This window comes from Parus major, chromosome 1, assembly GCF_001522545.3.
Source record: "Parus major isolate Abel chromosome 1, Parus_major1.1, whole genome shotgun sequence".
Classification (NCBI taxonomy): Eukaryota; Metazoa; Chordata; class Aves; order Passeriformes; family Paridae; genus Parus; species Parus major.
In genome coordinates, this window is record NC_031768.1 from 108,847,802 (window position 1) to 108,869,624 (window position 21,823).

The 21,823-nt window shown below is 50.8% G+C and overlaps 2 protein-coding genes across 2 annotated transcripts in view; one reads left to right on the top strand and one right to left on the bottom strand.

Annotated features, from left to right (window-relative positions):
* Positions 1–11,343, bottom strand: part of BCL9 (BCL9 transcription coactivator) — a 58,032-nt gene extending 46,689 nt beyond the window's left edge. The window contains exon 1 of the mRNA XM_015638192.3: positions 11,196–11,343. The gene's annotated coding sequence lies outside the window, so the exon portion shown is untranslated. The remainder of the gene's footprint in view (positions 1–11,195) is intronic.
* A 394-nt stretch (positions 11,344–11,737) lies between these two features.
* The window catches only part of POGLUT1 (protein O-glucosyltransferase 1), a 46,826-nt gene continuing 36,740 nt past the window's right edge, over positions 11,738–21,823 (top strand). Inside the window, exon 1 of the mRNA XM_015645700.1 lies at positions 11,738–11,892. Coding sequence (XP_015501186.1) covers positions 11,738–11,892 — 155 coding nt within the window. The remainder of the gene's footprint in view (positions 11,893–21,823) is intronic.

The following is a 21,823-nucleotide window of genomic DNA, read 5'->3' on the forward strand; positions in this document are numbered from 1 at the left end:
GAGGAATTCAGGAGCTTTAGATCAGAAGTACATCCCAAACGGGCATTAGACTCTAATAAATAAGGTGTTTTACACTGACAGAGTGCCAGAAACCTCCCAACATCCTCCCCACGGTCTGCATACAGGCATCTCTACAGCTGCTGGTGGTTTGGATGGCAGAAACCAAGCAAACAATCTCCTCATGTCACAGAGGAGGGAAGCAATATCCTGCCAAAGGAACGTCAAGCCACAGCCACTACAGAAAGCACCATGAATGCTCTAATTTGAGATTGCAGGAAGTCCTTCAGGACAGGGACTGTCTCTTTCCAGGGCCTGGACAGCACACTGCACAATGGGACTCCAGCCCCATATCAGCACTTCAGCATGCAGTGTACAAATATTTACTGTCACCAGCAGCCTGCAGAGAGAGGCTGTTTCAGATGGACCTCCCCAGGGGCATCTGCAGAGATGATGGAAGTCTGAGTCAGTGACCTAAGACCCAGACCTGGGGAGCTCGCTGCAAGCCACAGTTCAGCATGTCCTCCTTCTAGGCAGGTTCCCTTTTTTTTTTTTCAAACACTCACTGATTTGGAGGTTTTAGCACTTTTTTTTACTGAGTAAATCCCATGCAGAGTCTGCATACATGCAGAGTAGGTGGCCAGCCCTGCGTGGCCCTAAATGGCCAACCCTGTATTTAAAAATAAAGAGGCAAAATGTGCAAAGAAACACACAGAGGCAAGAAATAAACAAATTCTCATTCTCCCAGCACATTAGCCATGGGAAAACATGCAGGGTCCCAGCAGCAAGATGGCAGGAGAGTGGGGATGTTGACCCTGTCCCCTCACATCCTGAGTATCTGGACTGGTTCCAACTCCTTTTACAAAATGAGAGCAAAGGGGCTGCTGCTTACTGCAGGCATCTACCAGGTTCATAACCTCAGCCCTTTCCAGGAGCTCAGGCTCCTGTTGAATAAGGCAGGGGCATATCCCTAAGTCTGAGCCTTAGAAACAAGATGTATTTATTTGTTATTATTTTCAGTTATCTGAGTGCATTAAAGGTCAGAACACTTATCTTCTGAGGTTGGATCCACCTCCCACTCATGTGGTTCAAAACCAATTGAATGATTTTCTGCATACTTCTCAAGCAGGAAAAAAAAAAATCCAGGGGGAATGAAACCTGATACAGGGCATTTTCTAAAGAGGATCTGTGGGAAACAAGGATCCACCGCAATGGGAGGAAGGGCTTGTGGGCATTCCTGGGTACCTCCTCTCCAGTCCCTGTTACACACAATGAAACATGAATAAAGATGACTGAGAAGGCCACAGCTTTTTACCTACATTTTAGCCTCAGCTGATATCAAGAACTGGAGTGCACAGTATCACCTATGTGATATTCCCAGAGCTGCATTTTGGGTGACAAGATTCAAGGACATAGCTGCATATCCTGTGCCCTGTGCACCGGCTGCTCCATAATCTCCAAGATTAATTTATGCAAAACATGGGAAGATGTGCTTTTTCCTTTTGCAGTGAATGACTTCATTAACCTTTCAGGAGCTTGCCAATAGTGAAGTAGAAGCAATGGGAAAATCACACTTCTGGGAAAAAGGGACTTCTGCCGTGCATCTAAGAGCACATACCTGGGAGAGGCCAAAGACACCAGCAAATGATGGACTCTGGTTTAGGGATCTGCCTTGCTCTGCTCTCCTGCACACCCTCCAGTCTTTGCCCTGCTCTTGCAGTGGTCCTCCTCCCCTGGCTTCTGACAGCTCAGGGCATGACCAGGGAGACAAGGAAACCAGATGGAAAGGCAAATGAGGCAGAGGGTTTTAGACAGAGTCTGGAGAGAGACCTAGCCCAGAGGCAGACCAGGAGGGAAAAAGCAGGTAAAACAGGTGAAGCAGGTATGGAGAGGGAGAAAAAAGGCTGTGGGAAAAACGGGAAAAAGTGCACAACACCTTGCATGGAGCATGAGGGAGATCCTCCAGCACACTAAGGAAAGGTTGGAGTGCTGCAGGGACAGAAGGGAGAAATCAGGAACCGTCTGGTCAGGAGAACTGAGGCTCATTACTTTAATGAGCCTGGGACTGAGAGATACCTGGCAGGGGGAAATGTGCTACCCAGGAGTAGAGCTGAACTCCACTAGAGGCCAAGAAGTCACCATGGCCTGTCCTTGTAGGACACAGGATCAACTTCAGCACGTGGCCATCTGCCTGACCCTTTGTGCCTTGCTGTCAGGAACACCTCATGAACCCTGATTTGGCCATGTATCCCATCAGCCTAGATGCTGCCACCTCTCCCTGTCCTGAGAAAGGGACTTCTCCGTGCCACATGTCCCCTACGTGGGAAGAAAACAGAGTCCATGAGGGGATATAAAAACCCACCAATTCAATTGCTGCCTCTGGATCCTTGCAGCCAAAACCCTGTCCCTGAAGAGAGGTGGTTAAATACACCGCAACCACCCTGGCTGACTTGGAGGAAACTCTATCCCACATCAGATAGTGGGGCAGCCTCCTCCTGGGATCAAGTGGCTCTCTCAGGCAGATGGGAGAGGGGATCTCCCTACCACAGTGACCCTGTTGTTCCTGTCCTGTTGCAACAGCAGGACATTGAGCACAGGTCTCCCAGGAACACAGCACTCTTGTCTTGACCTGCTGGGCACTGGCTTGTGGGCTCAGTGCAACTCTCCAAGCAGATGCACAGGGCTTCCCAGACCTTTGGTGCTCATCCTCTCCCTCCTGCATCATGGCTTTCCCTGGCAGAGCACAGGGCCCTGAACTCAGCTGGAAGTGACACGTGGGACAGCCATCCTCTCAGCAGCCAGAGATGTCAACAGGCAGTCAGGCACAACACAATCCATGTGTTTCAGGACAGAGTGTCTAGAGCCAGGGGAAGGTCAGGGGAATGGGAATAGGACAACGGGTCAAGACCAGAGTAAGTCACAAGGTCACGTCCAAGGAGGTAAGGTGACATCAGGAGACAACATTTGAGACTACAGACTTCATCAAGCTTCCAGGCAGCAACAAAGTCCTCAGACATTAAAGTGACAGCCGTGCTGCAGCTCAGAACGAGACTCGAGGCAGCTCCATCCAGAGCCGGCGGCACACACATGGAGGGAGTCTCACCTTGCTCCCTCAGAGGGCAACCCCCACCCCGCCTGGCTGGCCACAGCTGCAGCAGGGGCCTGGCCAGCTGATCCCAGCCCTGTCCTGCTCCCTCAGGCCTGGCCAGCCAGCCCCACCGGCAGCTCCAGGCAGCCAGGCCGCAGGGACACGCAGCCGGCAGCAACAAAAAGGGGTCCGCGGTGGAGACACACATAAGGGAGGAATTTGGAGGATAAACTAGAGGGAAGCGATAGGAGTGTGTGGCGCATGAATAGTGGGGGAGGGTAGAAGATACAGGGTGAGAGAAGAAAATGACATGAACAGAAGGAAGAGAGCTGCAAATAGAAGGGGATATGGAAACAGCAGAGAGAGACAGATTGCAAGAGCAGTGGAAGTAGAGGAGACCTAAAGGGACAGAATATAATAATAACAACTCTTAAAATGAGAGGAAAAGGGGAGAGAGGAGAGAGGAAAAAAGGTAGAAAGGGTAGAAGGGAGAGGGGTGAGGGGTGAGGGGAGGGATTTATGATTTCCTGGAGAGGAAAGACAAATGCCCTGCATGTTTTTCTCCTTAGTTTTCAAAGGTTTTGTGGAAGCAGAGTGAAGACTTGTCATCCTCATTTGAAGAGGGGAGGAACTACGGCACCGAGGCAGTCAATGAGTGAGGTGGTAAGAAAGAAGCTTGGCTCCCTACTTTGAGTCTTCCATCAAAGACACAGGTGAAGAACAGTCTAGACTTTCTTCTCCTGAGCACACCACAGAGAATCCACTACTCAAAGATGGTAAGAAGAGGACCTGCTAGAAAAGTAAGACATAGCCCAAAGTAAAGTAAGAAAAAGAGGGGTACCTGTTTGTTTTTTTTTGCTAGCACCACCAGCGTCTCTGGAGATCTGTGTTTAGACATATTCAGAGAAAATTGATCTAGAACACACCAAAACGAGCACTGTCTGTGTGCTTACGTGGGGAACTGTCCCCAGAGAGGTGTTGCAGTGTGGGTTCAGGTACTTGCCAACCCTCCCAGCCCACAGCCAGCTGCAAGGAAAATGGAAGGAGGGTGCACAGGAGGCTGCGTGACAGGGGCTCTGCTCCTGCAAAGCCGACTGATGTGTTTTGCTTGCAGCTTTTTTTTTTAGGTGTCTAAAATTTATCCAGTTTAATTTGTACCACCTTTGTGTTTCAGCTGCCACTATGGAAAACAGGCTTTTTGTGCCTACAAACAAACACCAAGCCCCCAAGCACACATACACCCAAGCCAAACATAGTTTGTAAGAGCCTTGAATAAACCAAATACCCGGTGCCTGCTTGAACTCCCGCACGCACTTGGGCAAACAGAGCCTCCCAGTTACTCCCTGCACACAGGAACCCAAAGGATCCAGCATTTTCCTAATCTCAGACAACACTACTTTATGGCTTGCTAGCACAAGAATTGTCTACGATTCCCTCATCAATGAGTGAGGAAGGTCTCTCTGCTATAAATTGATGTTAATGGCAGGTTGTGTACCTTGCTTGTTTATTGCCAAGAAGGAATGTTTGCCGTGGCTGTCAAGTTTATAAAAATATTTCCATGACTTCAGACAGCTTGGCATTTTTACATGCAGCTGAGAGAGTGGGTGAATGTACAGATGAAAAATTGAAGAAACATTATTGAGGTTGGAAAAATAGTATCTCCTAGCACCACCAAGGTGGCTTAGAAAGGCCAGGAAGGTCAGCGATATTTCTGAATAAAATGCATTTTTTTCCCACCAGGGGTTTCTGAAGAGCTGGCAATAATTAAGCATTACAACACCTTTCTGAAGTAGATAACCCAGCTGAGGCCATCTGAGGTTAAAGGACTTGCCTGTGATCACACAAAGCGAATCAGTGGCAGAGAAGAGAATTAAACCCAACAGGCTTAGCTTCCACGACCCAAGTCCTACACACCTGGCTGAGGTCCAGATGGAAGGACAGGAGCTGTACCAGCTGTGGACCTGACTGTCAAGCACAGGTCTTCCCAGGCAGTCTAGCAATTGGGCAAAGAGCTGAGCGACAGGCACCCACCCCAACTTCAGACGGTAATTGTGAAAACAAGCGACAGAAGGCTGGGAAGCAGTGCCTAGTTACCAACCACGGTGCCAAGTGGATTAAATATACATCGATAGATTCAATTACAAAGAGCAGCATGCAAAATGGAAGTGATTGCAGTCAAGGACCCAGGATGGGCAAGAAATAACCTGAAAATAAAATCACGGGTTTGGGTAAGAAGAAATCCATGCTTCCAGAACTCGCGGACAAAGTTCAGCTGTCAGTCCCCAGGGGTACTGTCCCAGGCCACCCCAGGCTGGGAGGGTGCAGTGACACCCAAGCCTCGAGGGGAGTGAGAAGCCTGCAGGACTCAAGTTTAGCGTGCTGAGAGAGATCCATATCACCGAATGCTGAGCAGCCCTTTGTTATCACTGTCACCAGAGAAGCTGGAGAGTGAAGTGCAGAGAAAGTGAGCTGTTCTCCTGTGACCCCCCCACCAGCTGCCTGCATCTCGCTGGGGCAGGGCTGAGACACAACACTGAGTGAGGAGGAGGAGACCTGCTTCAAACTTTGGGGGTCCTGAGCTGGAATATCCAAGGACACCCTTCCCAGCATGGATATTCAGCCTTGCATCCACTTGTCCCCAAAAGCATGTTCTGCTTTGGGGGCCCTGAAAGTACTGGATTTAGCAGAAGGTAAGGTCAGATCCTGACAGCACTGCCAAACTCAGCAGCTGAATACTCATCTGTAGGGGGAACAGGAGCTCACTCCGCTCTCCTTCACCCATGCATTTCCCCAGGATTTGTTGTGGAATCTTCATTGCAACCCCTCAGCCACCTCCATCCTGCACTTATCACGACATGTGCACTGCCATGATCACTAGTAAAGATTTAATTTCATTCTTCTTGGAGCAAAAATAGAAAGGATAATCATTCAGCACTCCATACACACAGCTGTCACCTGAAAAATGTAGGTGAACACAGTTAAATGGGAAGGCAAGTACAATCTCAGACCATTTTTTGGTACCTGGAGAACTAGACCAGCAGTGTTTTGCATGCAAGATTACAGGTCTGTGTGTAGTTGCATTTTCACATTCCATTACTGCAATTGCACACAGCCAGTTACGTGCCTTAGCAGCAGCTTACAAAAGCAATTGCTGCTAAACATACAAAATCCAGCCCCCAGATGCACACGCGCAAGACTGAAAAACTGGTCCTTATTTTTCTGCCACAGAAAAGATGTGTATTTGCTGGCTGCGCCTGCTCCCTGTGCAAACACCACACCAGCATATTTCCTTGCATTTGTATGTTGAGCCACATATTCATTCAAGCTTTGCAATAACCCAAAATGTATACAGCATTTTGCAATTAGAAGCATCCCAAAAATGCAAAAAAGGCCCCAGTTTTTGCATAAAAAATTCTTCTCCCAGCAAGCAACTGTAACCACCTCTCCAGCCAGAATGTACTGTCTGTTTAAGGCTCCAGAGAACACAGTGCTTACCCTTTAAGACAGTAAGAGATGAATACTTTTTTTCATTTAAACTATAGGGAGTTTTACCTAGATAGACTGCAATTTCCTGAGCTCGAATCTGGCAAAGTGCCCAGGGCTAGGACCACTCCCCCTTCTTCTTTCGGCAAAAATTACCATGGCGTCTTTAATAGTCAGAAGTAGTTTTCAGGGGTTTTCACAAAAGATGCTGAGAAAAACCCAGCTGTAAGCAAGCAAGCAAGCCTGGGTGCTGCAGAACTTCTAAGAACTAGACCGATGTTCAACATCTGAAGAGTACTATCCCCAAATATCCTACCGAGGGATGGTTCAGTTCTGAGTCACAGGGAAGTGGACTGAATCACCAATAGCCATTCCTGCTAACTGCTCTCACCCCCCCACCCATCCCAAGTTTACAATCCAAGCAGTGACCAGGTTGAGGTTAGCTTGGGAAAGCTGATGAGATCACAGTCTGGGGAGATACAGCCTCAGACAGCCTCAAGATTTTGTTAACCGGCTCCTTGTTTGTGTGGAGACACGGGCAGCAGTTGTTACACCAGGTTTACCATATGTTTATAATATTGTTGTTATGGGAATACATGTCCAGTCCATGTCACTGGCAAGTTGCACTGTTTTCTGCTGGAAGGACAAAACAGAATTCACTGTCCAACAGAGCGCCGAGTGTGTGCATACTTTGAGTAGAATTTATCGTCGCATGAGTCACGCTCGGTGCAAAACCACACGCTCTGTCCATGGGCTGGTGTGCGAGCCCGCCGTGGTGGCTGCACAGGCACACACAACCCTTTGGGGTGCTGGGCAAGCATTACCCCAGCTCACAGATTGCAGTAGGAAGCTCCATGACAGCTTTAAGGCAATTTGCCCAAGGCTGCCCATCAGATCAGTGCCAGGATCTCAAGTTCCATCAGACCTCCGCATCCAATGGCCATTTCTCATATGGGATAAGTGAAGGATAAAGCAGGCCTGATGCTAACTCTGTTAGGGTCACAACACTGCATCACACAGAAAAAATATTTGCTTCCCCACGTGTCCCAAAATGATCTTCAGGGCAGTGAGTTGGCTTAGGGGACACAGGAGTTACATGTCTGTGTGGGAGAGACTGTTGTCAAAACTATGGTGCCCGGGCTGCCTGAACCCTTCGGCACGGGGCAGGGAGCACCACTGGTGCAGGAGCAATGCCAGTGGCTCAAGTGGCTCTGCCATGCAGATGCAGCATTGAATAACTAACTGCTGAGGAGAAATCTCTTGTCTGACAGTCCCCAACAAAATTCAGGCTCAAGGAGTGAAATACATTTGGTTTATTGCCAGCCCCACCAACTCGTGAGCTACCTCTGAAGCAAGAGCAGCTGACTGGAACGGCACACCACCAGTTCAAAGGAAAACCGATCTGCCCATTTAGTCTCCTTCTAGACATCAGCAAACAGCATAAGAAATGGCCAACTCCCCTCCCCGCCTCCACCCCCCCCCAGCCCTGACACGTTGCCATTTTCTGTCCCCGTCTCCATGCAGCTCGTCACATCCCATGCCGTAGTTGAGGAACGCCGTGCAGGGTTTAATTGTGCACACGTTCTCCGGGGAAGGGCGGCATGGGATGTCCACAAAGGAGCGAAGGCAGGAGGCCAAGGCTGGTTATTGGCCTCGAGTCATACTTGCTGATTGGCGCGTCAAGGATTTTAAAGTGCATAGCTGATCAGATCAGCAGCTTGTCCTAGAAGGAGAAAAGTGACATAAAATATGCACAAGCCTTCCTTCTGTCCTGACAGCAGGTTGAGTTTTCAGATGATGTGGAAACAGCAGCCTGCTCTCCTCCCCCCAACATGGTCTCCTCTCCTGCCTTTGCTGCAGCGCTGCCGTCTTGTTCCCGAGGCCAGAGACTCTGCTCCCTCCCCAGCCTTCATGCCGAGGCTCAGACTCTGGCCAAGGGGCTCCATGCCACTGTTTTTATGCCCACTCAGCCCTTAGCCTTTCTTCTCAGCATGCCAAGCAGGGGCTCATTAGTGTTCCCTGTTGTTAAGCTTTTGTGGCTCAAGTCCGTCCAGCGCCAAGCTGGAACAGAAAGGCCATCAAATCGCCATCCAGGAGGGTGCAAAACTTCCCTCTGCTGCTAGACCAGCTGGAATTCAAACAGGTGATCCTGGAGAGGAAAGGTGGAGCGTGCACACGTGTGATCTGCGTGTGTGGGAGCAGCCTGTGAGCTCTCCCTGCAACGAGCTGGTGCTGCTTCAGCTTCTTCCCAAAGAGAGTGACTTGGGGTGCACCTGACCTGAGACCTGTCCTCTGCACGTGAGTAACGTTTTATTTGTGCATGCGAGACGCCTATGGCACGTCCCTGCTCCATCATGGGAATGCTGCCATGAAAGGAAAAGCTAAAGCATGTCACACACTGGTTTTAAGTCTCAGCCACCTCACATGCAGTTGGTGCTATCGCAAAGTCGGCTGTCATGTACTACTGCTACCAGGCTGAGGGAACAAGCTATCCTGTAAACTGAGGAAAACACAAGAGTTGGGCCATGCCTGTGCAGGAACCACGCTCACAACACATGCACATTTGCCCCTCAAGAGGAAGGATGTGCGACACAGGCAGGTGTGTTTGCACAAACTTGTTGTTTCCATGCATGTGGATGTGCTGGGTGCATGGAAACATCGATAAAGCAATAAAAGTTTCTTTCTTCCCCACACTTCTTTTCACAAGGGACAGATGACTTTCGCCTTACTGTTGTCACATTCCAGCAAAATTAACAGAAATTTACAAAGATATTTTAACAGAAGGCCCCTCTACCAGAGAAGCCACCTATGGAAAAGGCAAGGCACATGCTCTCTCCTCATTCTCTCAAATGCAATTCTTGCCCAAGTCACAACCACTCCAGCTACAAAAATCTCTTCCCCTCACCAGATGCCCCAAACTCTGCCAAGTCAGAAAACTCAACCTCTGTCTCAACCTCAACCTTCCATACTGGAAAGTCCTGCTACATCACACTTAGCTTAGCTGTGCTTTAACCTTGCTCGTGCCCTGATTCAGTTCAGAATTTCCCCTCTTTAAAAGCCCTCCAAGGAGACGGTCCAAGGTCTTCCTCAGACATGCTTCCTCCCCGCTCCCCCATCTGTCTACATCCCCTCTCCACAGATTTTCCACCCAGCTTCAGAACCATAGGTGCTGGAGGCACCTCCTTCTTCTCCCCAGGTCCAGCTGCCTAGAACAGGCATTTTTCCTCCCTTCCTCATTGCCTGACAAGTCTCCTTTCAAACATGATCTGATACTTCTCCCCCTCCTGTGACGATAAACCTCAGAGTCTCTCTCTCTGCTTCTCACATACCTCCATCACTGGACTGACTGTAAGGCATGTGGGATAAAGGTATCATGGAAAACGTTACAGCAAATCACAGGGTTTTGCTTTGATTCTTTTTCTGCTTATTTATTTATTTATTGAAGGGAGGTAACAAGTCAGAGAGAAGCTGGCTGAGATTTCTGCCGTACATTTTTTTGCAGCAGCAAGATCCTCCATCTTCCTTGCTGGATTGAATAGGGTCTCAGGACAATTTAGACTCCCTCCCCCATCTCCCATTCCTGCTCATATTCTTCAACACATGATGCTCTCCTCCCAGCCTCGACTGGGAAAGCACATATCCTCACTCTCTCCCCCTCTTCCAGCTCCTGCCTCGCATAGGTTGTGCCAGGACATTAGGATGACGAACATTCGTGCAGCTCAGGATCTTGTAGGTTATTTTTTAACAAAACAACTAGAATCAATGAAACCTGAATAATGGCACACGACAAACTTAAAAGACCTCGTGAGGATGCACCTAGCATTTCAGGAGGCTTTCTGTGTGCTATGCCACAAGGAAAAAAATAGCCCTCCAAATTTAACCAAAGCCAGTACCGATACTGCGATAAGCCCGGGTGTGAGGAGCAGGGATTCTCTCCCCTTCGCTTTTTTTATTTTTTTTATTTTTTTTTTGGCTCTTGCACATTATCACCTCACCAACAGTAGGATAACAGCTACAAAACCTCCGGCAAGAGAGCAAGCAAGCAGCCTTCGCATTGCTGCTCTCACGCCGAGCTCGATATTTACTTGCTGATAAACGGCAACTGTAAATACATCTCATCTAATCTCCCGACATCCAGGAGGGGGAAAAAACATCTCCCATCCCCGCGGCGATCCGCCTGCCTCCGGAGGCAGCGGGATGGACGGCTGACAAAAGACCCCGGCTTTCCACCCTCCCCCGCGGGGCTTCTCCCCGGCGCGGGGCAGCGGGGCCGGCGGCCGCCCCGGGCTCTCCCCCCGGCCCGCCGCCCCCACAAAAGCCGCCGGGACAGAAGCCAACAGGTGGAAGGCGCTTTTTGTCCCTTCCGCGCCCGGTCCCGGGATCCCCCCCCGGCCGGCGCGGTCCCTCCCCTCGCCCCGCCGGCGGGGACGAACCGAGACGGGGAGGAAACTGAGGCACGGCGCCGCGGCCACGGCCGCCGCAAAACTTTCCTCCGCCGAGCCGGGGGCGGCGGGCAGCGGCCCGGGGCTGCCTGCGGCACACGCGGCCAGGGGAGCGGCGGCGGCGGCGGGCGGGGAGCGGCCCCGGGGGCGGCGGCGCCGGCTCGGAGCCCGCGGCCGGCGCTTACCTGTCTCAGGCGGCCAGGGCGCGGGGCGGCATGGCGGGGGCGGCGGGGAGCGGGCGCTGCTGTGCCGGGCGGGCGCTACGGCAGCATCGGGGCAACTCACGGGGAAGCCGTGCCGGGCCTTTTGTCTGCGCGGGGCGGCGGGGCGGCGGGGCCGCCTCCCCCCGCGGGCGCCGCGGCGCTTGGTACGGCCCAGGCATTCATGCCAAGCGGCTTTCACACATGGAGGCTTGTCTCCAGCGGCTGCTGACAAGCCACAAACAAGGCGGCCCCCTCCCTCCTCCTCCTCCTCCTCCTCCTCCCGCCTCCCGCCTCCCTCCTCCTCCGCCGGCCTCCTCCATGCGAACTCCAACTCCGGTGACAGCGCGGGGCAGGCAGAAGGGCGCCCGCCGCCTCCCCGCGAACATGGCAGGCGGCCGCTTTCCCCCTGGCCGGGAGGGATCGGGGCATTCCGGGCTCCCTCCGGCAGGAAAAGCAGCGCCAAACACGCCGAGTAAAGAGCACGGGTCCGCCGCGTCCCACCCTCGCCAGCGCCGCCACCAGCCATGGCTCCCCCGGTGCTCCGGCTCCCCGAGGAGCCGGCCGGGAATTCGCCCCGCTTCCTCCCTTCCAAGGTCGTGCAAATAACCGGGCACGCCGAACGGCGGAGACCCAACGCCAAGAGAGAGCCTCGGGGTCAATCGCGTCCCGCAACACCGAGGTGGTGGGAGGCAAGGGGAAAAGGCGAGGGGAAAAAAAAAAATCACCAAAAACCAAGCCCTCGTGGACTCCCAAAAATTTTTGCAGCCGCCTATTACTGTAAAAAGAGGGAGAGCCCAGTTCTCCAGTGAAAAACTCGAGGTGCCACAAGGCATGGCCAGCTCTTAGAACCCAAGACATCCAAAGAGGGCCTGGCCCAACGGCGGGGCCATGTTGGGTCCAGGCTTACAGAGATTTGAGCCAAGTTTTTTCAGTGACTTCAGCCGAGAGGGTTCCCTGGCCATGCAGGTTTGCACGGCCTCCGTTCAGCAACAGCCAAACCAAAACATAGCCCCTGTGAATCATTAAACTCTGCTGCCTCGCGTACGGGTTCAGCAGGGTTCAGCCGGCCCAGAAAGCAAACCACATGACCGACTGTCATAAGTTTCGTAACAAAACCACAGAACTCAAATCTCAAAAAACACATCCCTGCCCAGGGATAACAAAAGATTTTTTTTTTTTTTCCCTCCGAGTCTCAACAGTAAAGGTCTGTGGAGCCCAGAAGAGTGTTGCACAAGAATCAGCTGGTTTCATTTAATAAAAGTAATTATAATAATCTTAATAATCACCAGTTGGACAGCTTTTGTTGTCCAATGATCTCAAAGAATATTTACTAACCCAGACAAGTATTTTTATCTAAATTTAACAAGTGGTAAAACATTTGGGTAGATGATGTGACCTACTCTAGGTCATCTTCCAAACCTGTAACAGAAGGGAGAATGCACATTTTTTAACTCCAGTGCTCAACAGAAAAGCCACTTCCCAAAAACAAGAGCTCCTACAATTACCCCAAAACTCAAGAAAGTTTTATTCAAGTCACAGTTTTGCTGAAAGAAATTTTAACCAGGTCTAATTTGTAGCTTGGATACTAGGACAGATGCAAATGAGGTTCTTCCCAGGAAAGAGAAATAGAGGCCAAGTGGTGAAGGAAGACTACAACCAAGGTTGACTGAGGAGAAGGGGAAGAGCAAAGCCAGGAGAGAAGGCTGGAAAATCAGACACACCTACAAATTTCCCAGCTGGAAGAGCAGGATAGCTCCAAGAGATCTGGGTGAAGGGTTCGGAGGCTCTGTGAAGAATATAAAAAGGTGGAAGAACGCAGAGTCTGGAGTTTGACCTGCAGGAAAGCCAAATCAAGCACTTGCAGTCAGGCACTTGAGACTTGGTGGGGCGCACTCACACCAAAGCTTTGGCCACGGTGTCAGTGAACCTCCCAAACAGCCTGGGAGCTGGCACCGCAGGTTCTCCAGAGAGGATGACTGCCACACTCAGCCTGTTGGAAGCAAAGCCAGATTTTGGACAGGGTAGTCATCATGTCCAGCTCCATGTCTCAGTCTCCACAACGGGACGCAGGGCAGCAGCTGTGCCCGCTGGTGCACAGGGTCCTGCAGAGCCCGACATCCATCTCCGGGTTTTGGGGTCTTTAAAGAGAGAAAAGCCTCCCTGTCTTGTCACTGGTTGAAGCCTGATCGTTTCAAGTATCTGCTAATGGGGTGAAACAAGCTAAGCTTACCTTGTCTAGGAATGGCTGCCCCCAGTGGATAGCCTGTCTCCACTGCTCCAAATCTCACTCTTTCCAGTCGCTTTTCAACTTTGATGAAGATGGCTTGGTCTTCCATTCCAGTCCCTGGACTTCCTAATGCCTAACCAGCTCTGGGTGAGACCATATCTTCTCGTTACTGCTGAGAGCTGCTGCTCTTGGCAGAGTGGATTTTCCCTCTTCCTTCATTTCCATAACGTTTCCCTTCTGTTTACTTTCCCACTGCTCTCCTCATGGCCGCAATTCAGGACAGCATGTAAGCACATGTTTAATCTCATTGATCTCGTGGCACTCCACGTACGAAGGAAAACGCGGGTCCCTTTGCCCAGCTCCTGCTTATGAATTTTTTTGTCAAAGAGACATGAGGTAAAAAGTTAGAAGTGGCCACCCAAGGGCAGACTGGGGCATGGACTTCCCCCTTCTCTCTGCTGAAAGCTCAAGCAGCCAGGTTGCTGATTCCTGCAGATGCTTCCTCTCCTGGGTGTGTGTGTGCACCCAGGGAAGCCACAAGGCTTTTAGGAAAATCATAATGCCCTCTCCAAAACAGCCAGCACCTTGGGAGCTGGAGCACATCCATGGGACATTCAGACTGGGAAGCCCTGTGGGAGAGAAGGAAGTGCAGGCTGGGTCTTCCATATATCCTCCGTGGGGGCTTTAACCTGTTTGGACACTGCACCTTAAAAAGAAGGGTCATCCTTTCTAGGGGCTCACAGAGAGCCCATCCTGGAGTTATGCTCCCCTAGGCAAGAGGAATTTCATGTCTGGCCTCTCCTACTGCTGCTGTTGTGCCTAGCCTTGTCAGGTGGGAGCCTTTCCCAGGTAGGTGCAGAGCAGAGCCATGGGGCCTCATTCTCAAACCTGGTGGGTGTGAGGGGTCTGGGCATCCCCAGCACATGGAATGAGCTAAACAAGGATTTGCAGGATCACATTTTGCACTCAGATGTCTAAACTTCACCTGGGTCCTGCTCTAGGAGACTAGGAGCTACCCTTTATTTAGCTCATCTCTCAAGTAAGAATTGTGATGTCCCTTTCTTGTATTTCTGTAAGTTTAGATCGTGGTGGAAGATTTGTGGAGCAGCAGGAAAAACAACCCCTTTTCACTGTGTGCATGTACAATGTCTTAAAAATAACAGGACCACAACCTCAGCTCTGTATAGGAGACTGCTGTAAAACAAACAGCATGGGATAGGAGAGTCTGACCCCCAGACACAGGGACTATACCTAAGTTTCCTTGCCTGCTGCACTGAAGCTGTTCCCTCTTCTACAAGTACATCAAGAATGTGTAAAAAATCCCTTGTGTTTGTCCTGTTTTCCAAGTAGGAATACAAACACCTGCACCGTGTAGATGTTCTGTGAGTACAGGGTAGAACAGACACCTTCAGAGCACACTGGGCAAACTGTACATATGCAGATCCTCTGCACAGCAGGTCTGACAATTTTTGGATTCATTAGACATAGTGTGTGAATGCTATACAGTTCACACTCCCCAGTGTGCAGTCAGCCTATCCTGAATTTCTGGATGTTCAGCAGTCCAACTATCTGAAAGGCCTGATGGGCATGTGGAAATTCTGGATAAGCATATGCAGTATTGAGATTTCATCCCAACCAAATTTCCAGGTGGAGAAAGACGAGATGTCCAAGGAAATAGGTACATGTGGAAGCTCACAGTGCTGAAAAAGAAGACGTGGTTCACCTCTGTCTGTGCAGCAACCATCCTTATCTCTTCTGATCTATGCTGCTCTGCCTTGCCCAGCACTTTTCTTCTCATTGATTGCCCTGGCTGTTCCAAAAGCTAGTTTTGTGTTGGCTCTGCTACCCTGAGCTTGCATGGCTTTCTGTGGTGGCCTGTGCACACACATTCAGTCTCATAATGTGTAGACTGCTCCTGTTTGCTGCCTGTCCCTCTCTCCCTCGGAGTAAATGTCCTGAAGTGGTCACAATTTGCAGTGCTCCAGTCTTTTGCCCAACTCCATTTCCCCTTCTCAATACAGACCACCTATATCACTGCTAGAGATGTTTCATTCCTGGTCAGACCTCAGACAAAATATTCTCAAGAAAATCTCAGGAATCCCATTGTTGCAAATTTTCAAGCCATCTGTTACTTTTCTTGAAGTCCCTGGTCTTCGGTTCATGGGCTTATGCAAGAAGATCAGCCTTCACTTAAAAAGGAAGAGTAACTTCTGCAGCTCGTGAAAGGCTCAGACACTGGAATAGCAGAAAAGGACCCTGAAGTGATCATGTGTGTGTGCGTGTGTGTGTGAGTTTTCAAGCCAGATTTCCGAGGCGATGCCCTGATTTCCAGGTCCTGTTGCTCTCTGGGGTGACAGTGCCCGGTCGGGCGGGGTTTGTCCCGTTCTGCTGGAGGCAGAGGATGCAGGAGGAGCGCGGTAGGAGGAGGGCGGCTGCGGGGCGCTGCAGCAGAGGTATCCCGAAGCGGCCCGAGCCGGAGGGGGCTGTTCCCTGGCAGCGCATTGTTTCCCGGTGGTGTCATGCCGTGAGGTGGTGCCGGCTGTGGTTGTAACCAGCAGGCGGAGCTGGGCTGGATAAACAAGCGAGAGCTATTCATAGCCATGAGGAGGGCAGAGCGCTCCTCTCCTAGCAACACAGCCAGGAGAAGAGCAGGAGAGCTCTGCCCAACCGGTGGAGAAATGTGTGTGCGGAATGTTGGTGTTCTTCCCTTCCCCAGCAGTTGCCATCCATCGCTGTGCGGGGCCAGGAGCCCTCTCACCTGCCGCTCTCCCTCGCTCCAAAGCCTCGGTTTGAGCTCAGTGATGTGCCCGTGCAGGTGGTGGCCAGCTCTGTTTCCTGGCGTTTGATCGGTGAAAATGTCCCTGCCTGCTTTAAAACGACCGGGAAATGAGGGTTAAAAGGTGGGGTGCAAACCTGCGCCCTTGGGCTGCCTCAGCTGGGAGCTCCTGGGAAGGGCTTGAGCAGGGACACCTCTGCCCTGCTGCCTGTCCCAGGGTGGGTGCTGGACCCTCCTTCATCCAGCACACCCTTAAATACCCACAAACAGCTAGAGAGCTGCTGCACTTTCACTGTTCACTTCTTACCAGAAGGCCAGTTGCATCAAAACCTGCATGTAGGGTCTCATTTATTTTTTTGGATGTGTGGAGTGAGGCACTGAAAAAAATTGTCCCAAGCAGCTGTGAATATCTCATCCCTGGAAGTGCTCAAGGCTAGGTTGGATGGGGCTTTGAGCAATCTGGTGTAGTGGAAGGTGTCCCTGCTCATTGCAGGTGGGTTTGGAAGTGGATGATCTTAAAGGTCTCTTCCAAACAAAACCATTCTATGAAATCTTAGGTCATAGCTCTGGAAGCTGTGGTGCAGGAAGGTGATAAATCCATGGCAGGGAAATTATACCAGGTAAGTGTGCAGAGACAGCTTGTAAAGGAAGCTAGCACACCCAGCCATTTGAAAAATCAGGCATGTAGTAGCAAGGTACTGACAAGTGTTCCACACACCTGTAACACTGCCAGTAAATCAAGCAAAGGCATTTGTCAGCTTGTCATTAGGAGACTAATGAGGTAAGTACAACAGAATTTAGGGCAAGCAATGAGGCCAGCATCCCTCTGCAGTAGATTTGGCCAGAGACAAAGAAGAGTCAAAGTTTAAAAGCAAACAAGACTCCAACCAGAAGGAGCTCGGTCCCTAATGAAGAGAGTCCCTTGCTCTGACCTCTGCGTGGTGCAGACTGAACTGGATCTCTGGGAAGGGCCAAGGCTGCCTTCATCCTGCTCTTGCCATGTAGCAAGAGAGGCAGACACCTCAGGACCTCACACTCTGATTTCACCACTCCCTACTCAAAACAAATGCCCTCAAATCGGCATGCACGTGTTTTGATCTCTGGCAGACCATGATGAGCAGATTGCTAACATACACAATAGTTTTCCAGCAAGGTTTCAATGTGTGAATTTAGTAAATTGTTGGGAACAAAAATGGAGGGGAAAAAATCAGAAGCTCAATTACAATGTCTATCTGAAAGCTGCATACTAGGCCTCCAGATCTCTCACAAAACATGCCACCACTTGAACTCCAGGAGTAATTAAATTTTATGGAGTTTGGCGAGAAGAGAGGGCCTCAACTCATAGTTTACCATTTGGTTACAAACTACTTGCTAAATAGCAGGAGAATTATCAAATCCAGGAACACTGGGTTCTGCTCCTAGCTATAGGAGCATTAAAGCAATGAAGGGGTCAATCTAGTCATGTAACTTGCCCCATCCAGATGAAAGGCAGAGTAGCTGAAGGAGTAAGAGAAATGCATTCTAGTCTCAGTTCTTGCCATACTGTGCAGCTTTTTTCTTTATTTTTGCACTGCAGGATGGTTAGGGCATGTAAGGGGTCACAGACCGAAGCCTTGGCCAGCAAGTAAAGTTAGGAAGTGCCAGTAAGTGAAATAGCAGTAGGGGAAAGCCAGGCATGTAAGGTGTGTTTCCTCAGGGCAGCCTCCCTGAGACTGCAGGAAATTCAGCCCGGGACTCTCACTTAGCGATCTCATTGAATCAGCTGAAAAAGCAAAAGCCCAGTACAGCTAAGAGTTCGTGATAGAAACAATGATAAGGCAAGAGAGAGGGAAGAAAAAAGAACAATTGATTTAATGCCTTCTTCATTTGTATTTAAATAAATAAAGATGCCAATAGAAGGCTCTAGGCACCTTACCACACAATTAACACAACCAAAGAGAAACCAAACTATGCACCACTCCCAAGCAGCATGAAATGATTATCCAGAATGTGCTTTGCCACCTCCCAGAGGAAAAAAAAAAAGACTCCTCACAGCCTCCCTCTCTAAAGGGTGACATTTGCAATGTGCTTGCCTTGCAGGCATCTGCAGGGAAAGGGGGACAGCACATCCCTGAGAGCCGCTGGTGCCCTGCCAGGGACACCCCTGCCCATGGCCTGAGGAGACATGAAGTGCTCCCAGTCACATTGGAATGGGATACAACTTACTGCTCTTCTTCCTTAGCAGAAAAAATGTTGGCTCACCCGGGCCTCTGTTGACACCGAAGCATATTGCTGGCCCTGGTATAACGAGCTGGAAAACTTCTGTGTCCTAATGAAAAAAAGGGAAAAAACCCGTAATTTCACTAGCAGGACTGTTACAAGCTCCAAGCCATAATGTTGTTAGTGTTTCTCCCAGCACCAGGCAGTTTGAATTGTTTCTGTTTCCCATTAGCATGTCTTGCCCAACGCTGCAGCTGCACACACACCCACCCACCCCTCCCGCTGCCGGTGGAGCCAGGGCTGGGGCTGACAGTGCTCCAGCCCTCAGCTCCAGGGACACAGCCTTCCTTCCCCTGCTGTGCAAGGGCATCCCAGAGGGGTCAGGTGTGGTGCCCGGGGTCTTGCAGCACGCTAGCTGCTCATCCTGCACAGCAGCAGATTTTTGCTTGAGTTCAGGTGGATTACACCTGGTGAGCAGAGACTTCTGCAGCAGTCATGCTGAAATGCTGAGCCAGTCACTCTCAGAGCCGGGGCAGAGTGCCACAAAATCACCTTTGAGTGAATGTTTTGCGCTGTAGGAGGGTCCCTCGTGTCCCCTCTGGCTGGTCCCAGTGATCCCCAGCCCCACCTCTCACACAGGAGCTCCCAAGAAGCTACAGTGCTGCAAGGCGAGCTCACACCAGCAGAACACACCAGGGACTGGGATGAGGCAGGGGAATGGGTGTACCTGTGTGTGTTGGTCCAAAGAAACCAAGTGAAGATGGGGCAGATAGGAGCCAGAGTCAGAGGGCAGAGGCTGGGTGTTGTGAGTGGGGACAGTGCAGGAATCAGAACTTCATAGAATCACAGAATCAAAGAATCATAGAAATGCTGGGTTGGAAGGGACCCATCAGGCTCCTCAAATCCAACTCCTGGCCATAGGCAGGACATTCCAAGAATCACACCATGTGCCTGACAGCACTGTCCAAACACTTCTTGAACTCTGTCAGGCTGGTGCCCTGGGGAGCCTGTTCAGTGCCCAGCCACCCTCTGGGTGAAAAACATTTTCCTGATATTCAACCTAAACCTCCTCTGACTCATCTTCATCCCGTTCCCTGGGGTCCTGTCACTGGTCACAGAGTGAAGAGATCAGTGTCTGCCCCTCTGCTTCCCTTCATGAGGGTGTTGAAGACAACAATGAGCTCTCCCCTCAATCTCCTCTTCCCCAGGCTGAACAGACCAAGTGACCTCAGCCACTCCTCTTAAGGCTTCCCTTCCACTCCCCTCACCATCCTCGTGGCCTCCTTTGGACACTCTCCAATGGCTTCATGTCTTTTTTGTATTGTGGCACCCCAAGCTGCCCCCAGCACTGGAGGTGAGGCCCCCCCAGCCCAGAGCAGAGCAGGACAATCCCCTCCCTTGCCCGACTGGCCATGCTGGGCCTGGTGCTCCCCAGGACACACTTGGCCCTCCAGGGCACTGCTGACTCAGATCCAATTTGTCATCAACCAGGACCCCCAGGGCCCTTTCCATGGCACTGCTCTCCAGCCTCTCATTCCCCAGGCTATACACACAACAAGGATTGTCCTGTCCCAGGTGCACAGTCCAGCACTCTGTAAATCTCCATACAGTTGGTGATCAGCCATCTCTAATTTCTCAAAGTCTCTCTGCAGGCTGTGTCTGCCCTTGAGGGAGTCAGCAGCTCCTCCCAATTAAGACTTGTCAGTAAATTTACTTAGTATTCCTGCCAGTCCCATGTCCAAGTTGTTCATGACAGTGTTGAGGGTCACTGTTCCAGGATGGAACCAGACTGATGTCCCCCCATTCACTGTCACTTTGTGCCTGACCTGTGAGCCAGTTACTCACCCATTGTGTAACACCGACACTTTGTCCAGAAGGAGACTGTGAGAAAAATTATCAAAAGCTATGCTGAAGTCCAAAAAGGTTATATTTACTGGTTTTCCTGCTAATTGGTGTTTGATTGTTGACTTTTTCCTGCCCAAGTGTTAGGGAAACAAACAACTGCAGTTGCTGGAAAAAATCCTCTGCTGCATAAAGGCTCTCTGCTGTTGTGCTTCTGAGCTACCTGCTCCAGACTGAGCATGAGCTGTATCCTGACCATCTGGGTGACTGCAGAGGTGCCGTGGGGCAAGCTCAGACTGGCATAATGCACAATTCTGAGCACTGGACAAAAGAAAGAGCTTGCCTGAGTGGGCATGGGAAGGACCAGTGCGTACCCGGTTCTCCAGGCCTCTGGCAGATCCGGTGTGCAGAGGAGTGCAGCCTCCAAGTCATGTGCCAGCCAAGTACAGGAGACAGACATCACCTCCAGCCTTGGTAGCTTGGCAGGACTTGAAAGCACAAGTCTTGAACCACAGATAGTGGTTTTGCCAGGTTTAATCTTTGCATCTTCTCATCTCTGGCTCTGCCCTCACAGTTGACATCTGACCATCTGCTCTGACAAAACCCTAAATTCTCGCAGGATGAAGTTACAAAGAGGAGACTTTCAACACTCCAATAACTTTCATTTGTCTTTGGGATCTCTACAGGTTTACAGTCATCAACTACAGCAATAACCAGAGGGATTCTTATGAAGCAAAGCAGGGTTGCCAAAGCAGGGGTAGATCTGCAGGTACTTGGGAGTCACAGTTGGATGAACCTCCACAGTGATGGGGATGACACCTGGCAACAATGCTGCCCTTATGAAATTACCTCACTCATCTGGCAGGTCAGCCACTGCCCTGCAGAGCCAATCTGCATTGTCCCACAGTGTTTGCCACCTTGGGGACCCTGACACCTATGCAGTACAATGCAGTACAGAGCACAGGGTTCTGCTGCTGCTAAATCTGTAGCAGAGCATGCAGGCATAGCAGAGCTCATGGGACATGAGCTGGCTTGGGTCCAGTACTAGTCCTGCCTCCTTGCTTCAGCAGTGTGCCTTCTGCAGCAAGCCTTGCCCTTATTACTTTGTGCACGGCTCTAAAAAGGTACCATGACTTCATGGGATCAAGGCCAGAGCTTTGAAGTCTGCAGGGCTCCCTGGTGCTGCATGGGCACAGTGACTTGGATCTTCACTGGCAGGACGTCCTTGCACCACCTTTCACTGTGTGAAGATGTTTGCAGTATCCAGAGGATACAAAAGGAGGAACGAGTGACATCAGGAGATCTGCCTCTGACTGGGAATCCGGAGAGTTCATTCCAAGGTGCTCTCAGGTATGCTTTGTCAGCTACCCCAGTGCCAGCTTTGCCTCAGTACACACACCCCCATAATCCCAGCCCAGCAGCCATCATCACCCTCCTCTCAGTGGGCACTGCCTGGCTCGGAGCCTTCTCCTCGAGTTTCTGTCAACTGCCAGAAAAGCTCCTGCTCTCTTCTCCCTGCTGGCCAGAGCTCACATTTGGCAAGCAGAGCCCAACAATCCTGCGAGA